Source organism: Sorex araneus, chromosome 1 (assembly GCF_027595985.1).
Source record: "Sorex araneus isolate mSorAra2 chromosome 1, mSorAra2.pri, whole genome shotgun sequence".
In the NCBI taxonomy this organism is placed as follows: Eukaryota; Metazoa; Chordata; class Mammalia; order Eulipotyphla; family Soricidae; genus Sorex; species Sorex araneus.
The window spans coordinates 215,421,388-215,437,397 of NC_073302.1; the positions used below are offsets into that span (position 1 = coordinate 215,421,388).

Consider the following 16,010-nt stretch of genomic DNA (forward strand, 5'->3'; position numbering starts at 1 on the left):
CCCTTGTAGAGGGGATTTATCTTTGGCTTATCTCTCATTTATCCCTTGATTATTTGTAATATAACAACTAGTTCCCATCTTTTTAATAGAAATGATTATTCCAGTGGTCACTGGCAATTATTTACCAAGCATTCTGCCTCTATATTGAGTCTTTTCCACCATAAGATAAACAAAGTAAGGTTAATTAATATACCTCTCTTACATTTTATTTTAATAACTTAAGTTATTATAATTATAATAACCAATCGACTGAAAAAATGTTCCTAGAATATATTATTGATTCAATGAATAACATCTTTAATTATTTACACTACACTTTGATATTCTTCTGTGCAACATGACCTTTCTTTGAATATATACCCTCTTTGTGAAACTTTTTTAATGATGTCTCATATTAGGATGCCCCTTTTATACACTTGGCATCTAAAATTCTATTTTTATTTTACTCTCTTGTCATTTATCTCTCCCTATCACTTTGAATTTAATTAAAATCTTTTTAATGCATAACAGATCTTAGGTATTGCATAGATTAACTTCTGCATTTCTATAGTTTTTGCCTTCTCCTCTTTCTATAAGATGTCTATAGCAATCTCATGATTTCCTGGGCTTTAAACATCATTTTTCAAAAATATAATTTTTGTCACTGATACTCCATGATTCATACCTCAAATTTTTGAGACTATGCTTAACATACCCAATATCTTTCAGCTACCAAAAATTTCTTAATTATATATTATTATAGGATACAACTTTACTTCTCTAAATATTTGAATTTAAAACAAAACTGCCTTTGATACTGTGAAGTTATTAATTCTCCAGGTCTTACTGATTTTTTTCTACAATTTCTTTCACAATATCCTTTCTAACTCATTCATTATTCCTTAAAGGTAATCCCATATTATTTCTCACTGGTTTCTGTATGGTCTATTAAGTTTTGTGTGTCCTATTTTATTTTTATTCACAATTATTCACTTTAATCAATTCTATATACTGACTTGAAATGTTTTTACTTCACTGATTAAACCTGAACAGATATTTCCTAAAAATAATCAGGTGTTTTTGCACTGACTATAAGATTGAGACATTTGTCTAATCAGGAGGCAGTAATATAGAGACCATCAACTGCTTCACTATTGGTTTGAAGCAAATTTCTGTGTCACTATAGGCTCTGTGAAAATCACTCATAAACATATTTTTGTTGCTGTATATATAGTTCTGATGAAATTTCATATATTTAAGAAAATGATATATAACATAAACATGTTTCATGTACAAAATATAATTTAAAAAATATTTAGATATCAAAAAAGACAAAATTAATGAGAGTTTCTTATCCTGACACATTACTGTTGTATTGAAGGAATAATCTTTAAACTATTAAAATTGTTTTCTTTTGTGATCTGGAGAAATAGTATAGCTGGTAAGGCAATTGCCTTGCATATGACTGACACAGATTGGATTCCCAAAAGCACTTATGGTCACTTGCTAAAGCCCTGCAAGTGAGATTCCTGAGTATAGAAACCACATGTGTCCCCTCCAAAAAAGTTGGTCTCCTTTTATTTGTTTTTTGTGTTTTAATTGCTTTTTGTAGAACATATTTGAATATTAAAATAATATAATAAGACAGCTGTCCATAAAATAATTTTATTGCTTTCATATCTAGTATTATCTGTCAATCTACAAAACCTTTTAAACTAATAAACCAGAGAAACTTGTTTTCAAACTTTTACACATTTATGATTATTGTTTCTTTAAAATTCTCTGTAACAATTTTCTCTTACTTATTTTATCTTATTCTAATATTGTTTGATCAGGAGCGATAGTACAGAAGTAGGGCGTTTGCCTTGCACACGGCTGACCCAGGTTTGATTCCTCCGCCCCTCTCAGAGAGCCTGGCAAGCTATGGAGAGTATTCTCTTTGCTCAGCAGAGCCTGGCAAGCTCCCCGTGGTGTATCTGATATGTCAAAAATAATGACAAGAAGTCTCACAATGGAGATGTTACTGGTGCCCACTCAAGCAAATCGATGAACAATGGGAGGACATCTACAGTGCTAATATTGTTAATATTAGAATAATATTGCTAGTAATTGTTTCACAAGATTTGTCTCCTGTATTCAATAGCTATATAAGCACATAAAACTCAAATATTTACTGAATTGAATTGATGCCAAAATCTTTGTAAAATAAAAATGTTTTTTGAATTAAAGATTAGTTTAAAAGTTAAAAAATCTCAAATCAAAGACTAATATTCATAAAGGTATTATAAATACATTATTGAGTAAATGTATTAATTTACTCTCAAATATTCTTTTTTCTTCAAAAGTTTTACAGTATTAACTACCAGTCGCATCTCAGAAAAATAATTTACACTGCTATAACATAGAATGTCTTTTATTAAGAAAAAGAATGTCAGCAATTTTCAAAATAGTGCATCATTTTTACTTTTAATGCTAATTCATCTAAGAAAGAGATATTTTAAAAGACACATATGTTTACTTTGGGAAAGAAACACATTTTAGGAACTGGAGGAATAGCACAGTGGGTAGGGCGTTTTCCTTGTACTCGGCCAACCCGGGTTCAATTCCAAGCATGGTATATGGTCCCCTGAGCACTGCCAAGAGTAATTCCTGACTGCATGAGCCAAGAGTAACCCCTGTGCATCGCTGGGTGTGATCCAAAAAGAAAAAAAAATGAAAGAAAAAGAAAAAAGAAACACATTTTAAGGAATTTCTAGGAATTCTTTGTGTTTTTATGAGTGAATTTGTTATAAATTTTAGTTAAAATGCATCTTTCAAAGTAAAACAAATAGAAATAATCTCTAAAATATCAGAATATGTGTGTGTGTGTGTGTGTGTGTGTGTGTGTAACAGCTCTCATAATTCTAATCATGCTGACTTTTTCCTATTTGCTTTTTGGGGATGCCACAACTGCTGGTGCTCAGAGGCTACCACTTGCTCAGTGCTCAGGGGACCATGAGTCACCAGGAAATGAACCCAGGGCTCCAGCTGACCAAGCTTGCACTTAGCGCCCTGGGGTGTCGCACACACTCCTCTCAACATGCTTACTCTTCTGTTTTAAGTTATTTTTGTTTCCTGCTTTTCTTACTGTTTTTCTTGGCAATTATTATTCTGTTCACTCAAAGGGAAAAGCTAAAATTTTCACTACAGTGTTGCATAGTCGGTTTTTAAGTTGACATTATAAATATGTTTAAAATATTACACAGAAGTTAACTTCATAATAAAATCCTACTGTATCCAGTACGCATAAAGTGGATGGGTTGTTTGGGGTTGTTCTCTTTTTCTTTTTTGTCCTTGGGCCTGCAAAGTGTGCTCTGAGGCTCAACCCAACTCTTGGCCATACTCAGCCAGCTGGGTGGGTGGTTTAATGCCACAGCCCAAGGGTGTAGCACTGTTCAGGTCTTTGGTATTGGGCACTAACAAAGCCACACCAGCAGTACTCAATGATTCCCCCAGGGCCACACTCAGCTATGCAGAAATTGAACCAGGTCAGACTCACGCCATCCACTGTTTGCTGATACTGTCTCCCCTATACTATCTCTCCAGCCCTTATAGAAAATTTTAAAATAATTATCAAATTAATTGTTTGTATAATTTGATAGTTTTACTAATAATTTTAACTTATAATCTTTAGATGTTTGACATTAATATTTCTATAACGCTAATTATGTATTATGCTAATAATCTAATTTCAGTTATATAGGATTACTTATATACAAATTAGAGAACTTAAGTGAAAAAATCTACAATATGTGTTTGTTCAAGATGTTATATCGAATGACTATGTTAGAATATTTTTGATATATATCTAATAAAAATCAGCATCCTATGAGTTTATTTGCTAAGGATATTTTATTTTGGAGTTTTAGCCCCCCAAATTCTCATAATCAGAAATTTAACTAAATGAATTATCGTGGTGCTCCTTCTTATCTATATTTCTGTAAGAATTCAATAAAACAAAAATATAGGAAACTTTCTTTAAGCATTTTATTTAAGCTTTAAATGTTACCTGCAAATCAGTGAGAGGAAGGTTATCAACAATCAACATATATATATATATTTGCTTCATATTAGTATTTCTTCGTATATCTGGCAGGAATATATGTTAAAGTTATTATTAATTGAAGAAAGTTTTATTTAATATTTTCTAGGCAGTATTTAGTAGTGCTAAAAAATAGGTCTTGTTGCTCTTGTGACTCTGAAGGATTGATAGAGATTTTTCGTTGAGTTTTATGAAACAACTAAGGTCATTCTGGAGTCAGTGGGTAAGAATGTCATGTAAGATTAGTGATATTGGATAGGAAAAAGGAGGTTGCATCTTGACTTACCAAACAAAAACTGGAAATTATTTTGTCATTATTGAATTAATTATCCTATTATGTTTCTATTATACTTGCAGATGACCTTATACAATTTAATACTTAAGTACAGCATGTCATCTTTTAGACTACAGTTATATGTTACACATCGATCTTGTCTTGCACGATTGACTAAGTTATTGGTGGACCTGAGGATATTTTATGGCTTTCTTATTTCCTAAATTCCATGAGAAAATATTATACAGGGAAAAATCTCAATATGGAATTTTTGAGTCATACCCCGTGGTTCTTAGGGTACACTTATGGCTCTACACTCAAGATTTACTGCCGATGGTGCACAGAGGATGTTATGGAATGCCAGGCATTGTACCCATTCACCTGAGAGCAAGGCAAGTGCTCTGCCCACTGTGTCATTGCTCTGTCCCCAAGAATTTTTTATAATGGACCTGCAGAAATGATTAGATTTTATGCTAGAAAGATAGTACAAGGTATCAAGCGTTTGTAATGACTACGCTGACCCTATTTCAATGCAAACACCCCACTGTGCTCCAAGGGAGACAAAGGAAGAGCCCCCCAAGCTCAAAAAAAAAATCCAGGTATAGCTGAATGGCACCAAAACAAAACAAAAAGCTATTAGACAGTAGACTGTATGGTATAAGGATAGATTGATTGGTGAGATAGTGGTTTTAAAGAAGTTATGAAGAAATATGTTAGGAGGAAAATAGAATTGCATGTAGGAATCAATAAAAATTCAATTAAAAATCCATGACAATCTTTGCAAGTTTGCAAGTCTTTTTGGTAGATTAAGTCGTGTTGAGCTGGAATGATTCCTGAGTACACTGACATTAGTAAGTCCTTAGCACAGTCTCTGCTGTGGCAAAAACCCGACACACACACACACACACACACACACACACATATATTTATAGATGTAATCATCATCACATTGATCATCGAATTTCTCAAGCGGTCTCAGTAATGTCTTCATTCCTCCTATCTCTGGGATTTTAGAAGCCTCTCTTTACTCGTCCTTCGTCCTTCCCAATGATGCCGCATTGGAGGCTATTTCAGGGTCAGGGGAATGAGACCCAGTATTGTTACTTATTTTGGCATATGAATACACAATGGGGAGTTTGTGAGGCTCTCCCATGTGGGCAGGAAACTCTCAGTAGCTTGCCAGGTTCTCCCAGAGGGAGAAATAGGCTATAAGATGTCTTCTGTGAGCTTGGTTTTAAGTCTCTGGATGTTGGCCATTGGTGGGATTGCATGGTGCTTGGGGCAGTCCCTGGGTGTGACCACCTAGCTTCCGGAAAATGGGAAATCTGGGCGGAAGAGACCCAATCCCAATCCAAGCAGGCTTGGAGGTTTCAGCTCCAGGTCTCACACACCTGGGTTCCTCTGCCGGTTACCTTCATGCGTGAGGCTCATCCAAACGTGTGGAGAGGGGCCTTGAGCATGGCTGTGGCTAGGCTCCGGAGGTCTTTGGATGTGAGAGCTCTGCTCAGGGCAGGGAGAGAAGCTGGAGCCCACCCTCTCCGAGGGGTCCTCGGGAAGACAGCCAGGTACACGAGCAAGAGACTCACTGCATACATATGTATTTGTATGTGTGTGTGTATGCACATATATACATATATGTAAAGATATGTGTATATATATATATATATAAATGTAAAGAAATATGGCTGGAGCGATAGCACAGTGGGTAGGGTGTCTGCCTTGCACGTGGCTGACCCAGGTTTGATTCCTCTGTCCCTCTCAGCCCAGCAAGCTACCGAGAGTAACCTGCCCACGTGGCAGAGCCTGGCAAGCTAACAGTGGCGTATGTGATATGCCAAAAACAGTAACAACAAGTCTCACAATGGAGCCATTACTGGTGCCCGCTGGAGCAAATTGATGAACAATGGGATGACAGTGCTACAGTGCAGTGCTACTAATGATTAATGTTGAATATCAAAATGTGTTTTGTGTTTTGGTAATGAGAAGATAATTTCAGTGATAGAGCAATGCCTAGCATGTGTGATACTCTGAGTTTGGTTCCCAATATCTCATGTCACCCTAACACTAGTATATATGTCCTTATTGGTCCCATGCATTGACACACCAAAGGATCCCAACACTGAATCTTCAGTCCTAGACTGCTAGGCTATAAACAACAAGACTGAACTCTATATTAAAGTAAAAAAAGTTATATTGAACAAATAAAATTAAATAAGAAAGTACATAATGATTCACTGAAATAGAGAACCTACTATTTTCTTTTTAATAATCCCGTTTATTTTATGTGATAATAGCATATTTTGGTAAATAGTAAATAACTTATTTTTCTTTTGGCATCATTTTCTTCACACTATATCATACTTTTACATCATCCAGTAAGATCGCAAATTCTAAGAAAAATGCCAGATGGAGAGAAAAAGGTATTTGTAGTGAATAAAATTATTTATAGACAATAACCATTGTTCTCTGTGCTTTTCACTGTTACTACTATAAAATGTTGTTAAACATTTTTTTTTCAAAATCCATATTGAGAAAACTAGTTCTTTCTTATTGTTGTTGTTTCCCTTGGTTTGGTGATACATTTGGTGGTGCTCCATGCTTACTCCCAGATCTGTGCTTAGGGATCACTCCTGGTAGGTTCAGGGAGACACATGAAGAGCCAGGGATTATGTGCAGGGCAATCTCCCTACAAGTTGTACCCTTTCTCCAGCTTCGTAAACTTAGTTCTATGAAAGTTTAACTAACAGTGCCTGATACTTTAGCAGGCCTTTTGCGATGTAAAGAAATCTGTTCTATGGAGTTGGGTTTTTAGAGTAAAAATGCAATGGACATAGCATATATTTCAATGATGTTAATGGAAAACAGTGATTTTCACCTAAATTTAGGCTCCTAAGAATAAAGTTTATATGGACATAACTTAAATGTATTGTTTTGAAGGCATATCTATTACATTAGAAATTAATCCTAGAATTATAATTGGGTAAACCAATAACATGACCATTAAAGAAAACTATGTGAATGTGTGGCCACTAATCACTTTTGACAGCCACAATTATGTAAAAGCTATCATGAAATAAAATTCGAAAAAAAAAAGAAAATAGACTTATTGATATTAGCAAATAGTCCTGTCTGTGGCTGAAGACAATGTGAACACTCATTATTTCCGTGATTTAATTACAAAAATCAATTGCACACTGTGTCTGTTTTCTAAAGGGAGATGCATCAACAAAGCGTGGATGTGTGATGGAGATATTGACTGTGAAGATCAATCAGACGAAGATGACTGTGACAGTTTCTTGTGTGGCCCACCCAAGTACCCTTGTGCTAATGACACTTCAGTCTGCCTGCAGCCTGAGGAACTCTGCAATGGGAGAAGGGACTGTCCTGACGGATCTGATGAAGGAGATCTCTGCGGTATTGCATGTCTCACTACATGTGTTTCTCTAAAACTAGTGACTTTGGGATTAATTGCTAATACTTTCCACGTGCGCATACGTCTTTCCCATTTCTTCCTTTTAAGTATAAGTCTAAGTACTAAATCATATGCATGTTTTCAGTCAATGAAAACCAATAGCAAAAAAAATGACCCACAATTTTTGAAAATAAAGCAAAAAAGACTAGCCTATAACCAGCAGACTAATGGTCATGTTTACATAGCTGTGTTCATATTTAAATTTCTAGGTAATATTTAGAGTATTTCTAAAATTTAGCTGAATTATTTTGTCAGTGAACTACTCTCAGTAGGAGAACCTGCTTATTACTGGCCTAATGGGGGTATACTACCCCCCTATGAATTTTATCATATCTTCTCATCACTGCAATATAAAAATTCTTAAGAAAGGCAAAAGGAAAGGACTGGGAATAAAATCAACTAAATAGTACTCAATTTTATATAATTTTCTCTGAAGTTTTTATTCCCCATACACTAGATCCTTTCAAGTGGTTTATCTAGTTAAAGTGATGAATTTAATCTGCTAGCTTTGAGGCTTTGAAATCATTTTTGCCAAAGCATCTTCTTATGCCAATACTCACAAACCAAAAAAATTACATTTCTTTCTCTGGGGGTGAGATCAGAGATTTAGGAAAGAGATTTTTAAAATATGTTTTCCAGATAGTACTGAAGGTGACATCAATAGAGTAATGAAGAGTTTATAGGACGATAGGAGCAGTAATGAGATGACTTGAGGCTGTGAGAGAATGACCCTGGGGAATGATGGAACTGCCAGATTGAGAGTTGGAAAGACAACTGTCGTTATGTCTCGAGTTCCTTTCTCCATCTGAATCAAGCTCTGATAGCATATTGAGTGATGACAAAAGACTTATTTTTCTCTTCTTAAAATGGAACATCATTTATTCCACGGAGACCTGGTTCAATAATATATTCCTAAAACTGTCTTTATTCTGGTATATCACATTTTGTGCAAGTAGTATAAAATAAATAAGAAAGTACCTAAAATTAGACGAAGGAAAAAAAGGATGAAAACAAAACAAAAAAGAAAAAGAGTGATGGCAAACTTCTGTTACCTGTGTTTACTTCTTTCTCTCCAAATGTTTCCTTTCTTAAGAAATTGAATGGTAGCTATGTTTTGCATCAAAATAGGTTTGGATCCATCACAAACAGCACAATAGGCATTTTATTTCATTTTTAAAAATTATTTATTGTTAATTAAATTTATTTTTAAATGATTTATTTTTAAACATGGTGTAATTACCTGACATCATGAGAAACAGTTACAAAGCTTTCATGTTTGAGTTTCAGCCATACAATGAGTGAACACCCATCCCTCCACCAGTGCACATTCTCCACTCCCAATGTCCCCAGTATCCTTAACACCACCCAACCCTCCCCCTGCGTCTATGGCAGACAATTTCCCCCAGAATCTCTCTCTCCTACTTTTGGGCCTTACGGTTTGCAATATAGATACTGAGAGGCTATCACATTTGGTCCTTCATCTATTTTCAGCACACATCTCCAATCCTGAACTATCCATCCAACCATAATTGATGTAGTGACCCCTTCTCTAATCCAGCTGTGCAATAGGCATTTTAAAATATGGAATATACCAATAAAACTTGAACTCCAATGATGTTATTTTAAGACTAGCCTGGAATTAGAAAGCATTAAATTTCAAGTGAATTTCATTTACTCACCTTATCAGGTGACTTAATTTTCTTGAGTATAAGTTTCGTCTAAGTTAAAATGCAGTAGTGTTTCTCTCCCCTGACTGACCATGATAATAAAGCTTATCTAATACATATATAAAGCTTATCTAATACATATATTATAAAAAATACTTATTCTTCATATTTTGATTTGATAACATTAATATGACAGAAAAAACAAATATCATAAAAATAAAAGGAAATGAGGAGTATTATATTAAAACACAGATTTTTTTACCATATGCTCTGTGAACCCAGGAAAAGAATCAGGTAGGGAGAAGGGAAGGAGAGAGAGAGATAGAGAGAGACAGAGAGAGAATAAAAAGAAAGTAGGTAGTAACAAAGGGAAAAAAGGAAGGATGCTCCTTAATTTCTTGGTCTATTATAAAAAACAAACTTCTGGTTTAATCAATGACTATATTCATTAGCTTTGTACAAGCACTTTTTCTTTTTGAGGGGAGAGTGGGGGTGCACACCCAACTGTGCTCCTGGCTTTGTGCTCAGAGATCACTCTAGTAGGTTCAGAGGACCTCATGGGGTACTGGGACTTTGACCTGGGCCAGCTGTATGCAAGGCTAGAGCCCTCCCTTGTGCAATCTCTCTGGTGCCAAAATTTCAAGGATCTGCATGGCGGGGAGAAGTTTCAGTGAAGCTGAATCAGAGAGTACTCAGGAACACAAGAAGACATTTAACATAATACTAGCACTGTGACATACTGAAATCCAAGAGGCTGCCTCCCTCTGCCCTTGGCATGGGCAGGTTCAGTGAGAGTTAGAACAATGAAAAGAAGAAACAAATGTTGGTGTATTAAAACTTAACACTTTCTGTGGCTTTTTGTCTTCTTTTATCTACACTTCCGTATTTTCATCTTGTTAGATTATATCCATATGGGAAAAACAGGTGTCTGCTGAAAAATGACACCTAAGATTTTATTTCTGGTTGTTCTCCATTGGTCCTTTGTTAGGATATGTTCAGGAATGCAGAGGTGTTAGTTTATGAGTCTGAAGCAAAGGGTATGATGAATTATCTACCTAGCTGATGTAAAAGATACGCCACCAGAATAGATTTTTGAAATGTCATTAATTGTCTAGTAGCTTAGAAATAGCTTGTAGAAAGAGATACCCAAAATTGAGATGTTTCATTAAAACTACTTTTTGTAGTTAAATAAAATATAGAATCTGTCCTCATGTTTACTTCTCCCAAACACAATTTTATTTCTGTACTCTTCTATCCTGTACTGCCTTGACTAAAATAGAAATATGGGCCAACTATCTAACACTCCTTAGTATATGTTATTATATTTTATTAATATCCTGATTGAAAATGGTTTGCAATCTGTATACAATACCACAATAGGAGAGAACCTTTTCAGATGTAAAATTTCATCACTTGGGTGTGTTTTTTTTAATTGTTCTTCAGACAAGACTCAATTTTACTGTTGTTTAAAATAATTTATGAATTATAAAATTAAGTAACCTAATTCTTTTCACTGTCACTGTCATCCCATTGCTATCAAATTGCTCAAGCGGGCACCAGTAATGTCTCCATTGTGAGACTTGTTGTTACTGTTTTTGGCATATCATATACGCCATGGGTAGCTTGCCAGGCTCTGCCGTGTGGGCAAGATACTCTTGGTAGCTTGCTGGCCTCTCCAATAGGGGCAGAGGAATCAAACCTGGGTCGGCCATGTGCAGGAGAAACGCCCTACCCGATGTGCTATCGCTCCAGCCCTTTCAAATAAGTTATCTGAAATCTCAAACCTTAAAGAGCCTCAAACTAATTTTCTCACCACTGAGTACATAGGTACTAACACATGACACACACAATATACAACTTATTTCCACTATGACACAATGAAAAATAATTTACAACAAAAATACTAAAGTAGAATGACATTACTAATCCTATTGGTGAGACTATATTTTGTGAAGTTTTTTAATGATTTCAAAAGGAAAGATGTATGTTTAAGAAAAAAAGTAATGGAAAGATGTCAATCACTTAAGGATAGTGTTAATTGCTGATATATGTTCTAACAGTATATTAATAGGTAGACAAAGTGGGACATAAGTGAATAAATAAGATTAGATGTCATTCATATATTTTCTTTCAAATGTAGAAGAGTACACAATATAAACTAAAATAAGGTTAAACTGTGGGGTAAAAAAGATGAGTAGAAAATTAAAATGCCAGAGTGTCCTAAAGGAAAGGCACTAAAGTGTCTTGGTGGAGATTCCTCCATGGATCTGAGCCATCTGGGACTAATCATGGAAAGGAAGACTGGGCATTATTGCCTTCATTGTTTCTATGTAGATACTCAGCTTCAGGTCCAGGCTTGGGTGGTGGATGTACAGATCAGATGCGCAGTGTAGGGTTTATTGCTCGCAGAGGGGATTAAAGGGACTATCATCATCAACATGTCTGGAAGAAATAGCGTATTCTTGTAGTGTTGAGCGATCTCATTCAGCATCCTAGAGCACTCGGCTCATTCTCTGAATTCAGTCTTACCTTGGTGGAAACAATGCTAGTGTGGTTGTTTTTTTTAAAGTCAGTGCACACTTTTTTAAGGCCAACACACATTTACTCACACACACACACACGCAAAATGACATGTATGTGGGCTGAGTCTTACGGATATTCTGAGCAAGCATACAATAACAATGTTTAATCATCATAATCTAATTGAGACCTAGATGAAAAGAGATCTCAGAGGTTTTGACTAGGATTTGATCAATGGACACCTTTTCATCATGTAATAAAATATTCAAAGATAAATTAGAAGATTCAGTGACAGGCATAGGACTAGCCAGTAAAACAGCACTAAATATCTCCTCTTTAATTTAGGTGTATTTTGTTTATACAAGTATGCATGTCTCAATTCAACAGATAGTACAAAAGAGGCCCTTTAGTACAGTTAAAAGAGTTATATTTTAAATAAGAGTATTATTGTTTTACCTGCTGAGTATGATATTTCTGTACAATAATTCCCTTGAGAAAAGAATGCCAATTGAGCTAAAATGGGGCAACTACTTTGAAATGACTGCTGTTTTGAAGCAATTTTGATTACCAGTGTAAAGTCAATTGGAGAAACCAAGAAATGAATACATATAATTTTTTCATCTAAAATAATACCAAACTTCAATTGACTTTTCAGAGAGAATAAATAATGCAATTTTTTCCTTTTATTACGGTAACTCTTCTTATAGTTGAAAATGATGTGAAGAACAATTGAACTATATAGAACTTTAAAAGGCGTGCAAAATGTTTTTAAAAACTCAATTCCAGGCAAGTTTTTGAACTGAAGAAAACTTTTATAGAAAGCTGGAAATATTTGAGCTATAAAGCAAATATTTTTTGGTTTTCAAATGTTGAACAGTAATCAATAATCTCTAGAGCTTGCTGTAAACACAACTAATTAGGCTTAGAAACTGCTCAAAATGTTTTAAAACAAAAACAGACCAACAGTAATTTACGCTTATCATAAGTACCTAATATTAGGTACTGTTAGATAATAATTGACTGAAAAAATATATTTTTATATTTATTACTGTCTTACAGAAAGTTTCCCAAAAAGGAAAGCACTAACTCAATTTTAGGGCCATATATGTGCTTTTGAAAAATTTTAAATCTTTTCATTAAATTATTTTTGTTATTGTTTTCTTCTGAATCTGAAGCCAGAAGTATTCTGAGGCTATTCCTGGCTCTGTTCTCTATAGTGACCCATGACTGTGTCCAGAGAACCATATGTGGTGCTTGGGTTTTGAAAAAAAGGATCTGTCACATTGAAGACAAGTACTTTACCTCCTATGCTCTCTCTCTGACCATCTAAAAACATTTTAACAGCTTACTTTATCTTCAATACTGTGGTAGCTGCTTCTTATTCACTGATAACCAAACAGAATATTTTTCATGCCCTTTTGGAATTTACAATTCAGTAAGGAATTAAAAAGCTAAGCAAATATTTTTAAAATCTAATTATACATTTGGTAAGGAACTAAATTTGATAAGAAACTAAAATGGTAAGGAACTATAAATTTGGTAAGGAACTAAAATGCTAAGTAAATAACTTTTAAATGTAATTATAAAGTACAGGTATTATTGAAGAAAAGTTTTCCTCCTATAAATCATTTGAACTAATCCCTGCTTGCCCATGCCAATTACTCACTATTTCAGTCAAAACATCAGGACAGGTTATTTTGTGCAGTTCCATAGTTTATTACGCTTGGATGGTTTCATTAAATTAATCATAATAGTTGATTTAGAATACAATATACAACATATCTAATTAGATGTTTAGAGTTATTAAGGACAAATAATTATGTGCTATCATATCAAACTATATATCTAGAAAATGACATATATTATGCCTATCTGTGCTTATCACTGTTCATTTATGAACACTGACATAATTTGACATAAGTTAAATTATTTAAACCATCAATGGATGTGTAACCTACCGGTAGATTTGAAAAATTGATTTACATAATTGATAATAAACTCATCCTAATATTTTCTCTGATAGTACAATGAGAATTCACTTTCCATTTAGAGGCAAAATAAAGTATGCTCTGAAGTTCCACAGAGATGAAATCTTCCATTCCTGGTTCCTATCTGGTAGAATTATATTTGGTTGCTTAATGAATGATTCTATCACTCTCATGCCAATCCCCAAAATCAAAATCTATTTCCTACTCTAATATCAGTCTGTAATATTGAGTTTAGTGATTAGGAACTGGACAAAGTTTTTGCTAAGATTCTTTATTCTATTGCTCCTTTTCACAGACGAGTGCTCACTGAACAACGGAGGCTGCAGCAACCACTGTTCCGTCGTCCCTGGAAGAGGAATTGTCTGCTCCTGCCCTGAAGGACTTCAACTCAGCAAAGACAATAAAACGTGTGAGATTGTGGATTATTGTAGCAATCATCTCAAGTGCAGTCAAGTGTGTGAACAGCGCAAGCACACAGTCAAGTGCTCGTGTTACGAAGGGTGGAAGCTGGATGTGGATGGTGAGGGTTGCACGAGTGTCGGTGAGTAGATTTATATTTTTCCATAGTTAAGGAGAGCAGCAACTTTTTTTTCTATGTGTGCTACATATCTTGATATTTCAGAATAAAACTTGAGAAAAAAATCCAAATGTACTTAAGGAAATTAACAAAAGATTCAGCTGACTTTGGATAAGATTTATGAATAAAATATCTCATTTGGACCTACTACAAAGTTCTCTGGATTGAAAGAATTACAATGTTCCTTATAAATTCCTTGTCATTATAATCTATTACATTGTTATGTTTTCTTTAAATACTGTTCTCATCTTTTCTAAGGGTTTACTTGTGCATGTTCCAAAGTTTTTTGGTTTTTTTGCACATGTGAAAACTTTCTAGAACCCTCCAAAATATATCTGCTCCCAACACTCTGAATTACATTTTTTTACATATTTACACAGACAATGAATATGGTGTTCCTGGGCCATCTGAGAGCCTTGTATAAACTAAGGATGTGCTTTGACACTTGAGATGTCCCCTGGATCCCTCAAATAATATTTATATAACTTTAGAAAAATAACTCTCTGGGTATGTTTTTTGCTATAAGTTACCTATTTGTAATAATCAATATTTTTATACCTCTGGGCCTGTGTAAATAGAAATATTACACAAAATGCCAAGAAAAATATAGAAGCCATTATGTATTATTAAATATGTATATGCTGGGGACTGGAGCAATAGCACAGCAGGTAGGGCGTTTGCCTTGCACGAGGCTGACCTGGGTTTAATTCCCAGCATCCCATATGGTTCCCGGAGCACCGCCAAGGGTAATTCCGGAGTGCAGAGCCAGGAGTGACCCCTGTGTATCGTTGGGTATGACACAAAAAGGAAAAAAAATTAAAAATATGTATATGCTGATAATTTGTCTACCAATATCCCTGATCACTACATGACCCAGTCACGCAAGTTTATCAGCAATAAACTTTTCATGGACTGGTAGGATGTTTTGCATACCAGTAGGTGGGTTGAAGATTGAAAATCACAGCAATCTTCTGCCTACAGGCTGATACTGGTCAACAGATGTAGAATGGTTGAAAATCACTTGTCTGGTCCTGAGTGATAGGACAGTGGGTAGGGCATTTGTCTTGCATGCAACCCACCTAGCTTTGATCCTCAGCATCCCATATGGTCCCCGAGCACCGCCAGGAATGATTCCTGAATTCAGAGCCAGGAGTAAGCCCTGAGCATTGGGTGTGACCCAAAATGCTAAAAAGAAAGAAAGAGAGAAAGAAAAAAACTTGTCTACTGCCTTGATTATAACTGCTGGTCCTTGAACCCAGGTGCTGGTCTTCAGGTGACAAATGGTTGAAGAATCCTGGCATAGGTTATTTTCCACAGTGGCAAAAGCAAGCAGACTTTAATATGTGCCATTTAAATGCTAATCCTGCAGCTGAAGTTTGTTTATTATGCAGGTGATCCTAGACAGAATGCCTAAGGCTTCTTGAACCTTGGATTACTCCATTGTCATATATC

The 16,010-nt window shown here is 35.0% G+C and overlaps 1 protein-coding gene across 1 annotated transcript in view; it reads left to right on the top strand.

Annotated features, from left to right (window-relative positions):
• The window catches only part of LRP1B (LDL receptor related protein 1B), a 1,943,003-nt gene that overhangs the window by 1,234,386 nt on the left and 692,607 nt on the right, over positions 1 to 16,010 (top strand). Inside the window, exons 22-23 of the mRNA XM_055124030.1 lie at positions 7,548 to 7,748; positions 14,277 to 14,522. Coding sequence (XP_054980005.1) covers positions 7,548 to 7,748; positions 14,277 to 14,522 — 447 coding nt within the window. The remainder of the gene's footprint in view (positions 1 to 7,547; positions 7,749 to 14,276; positions 14,523 to 16,010) is intronic.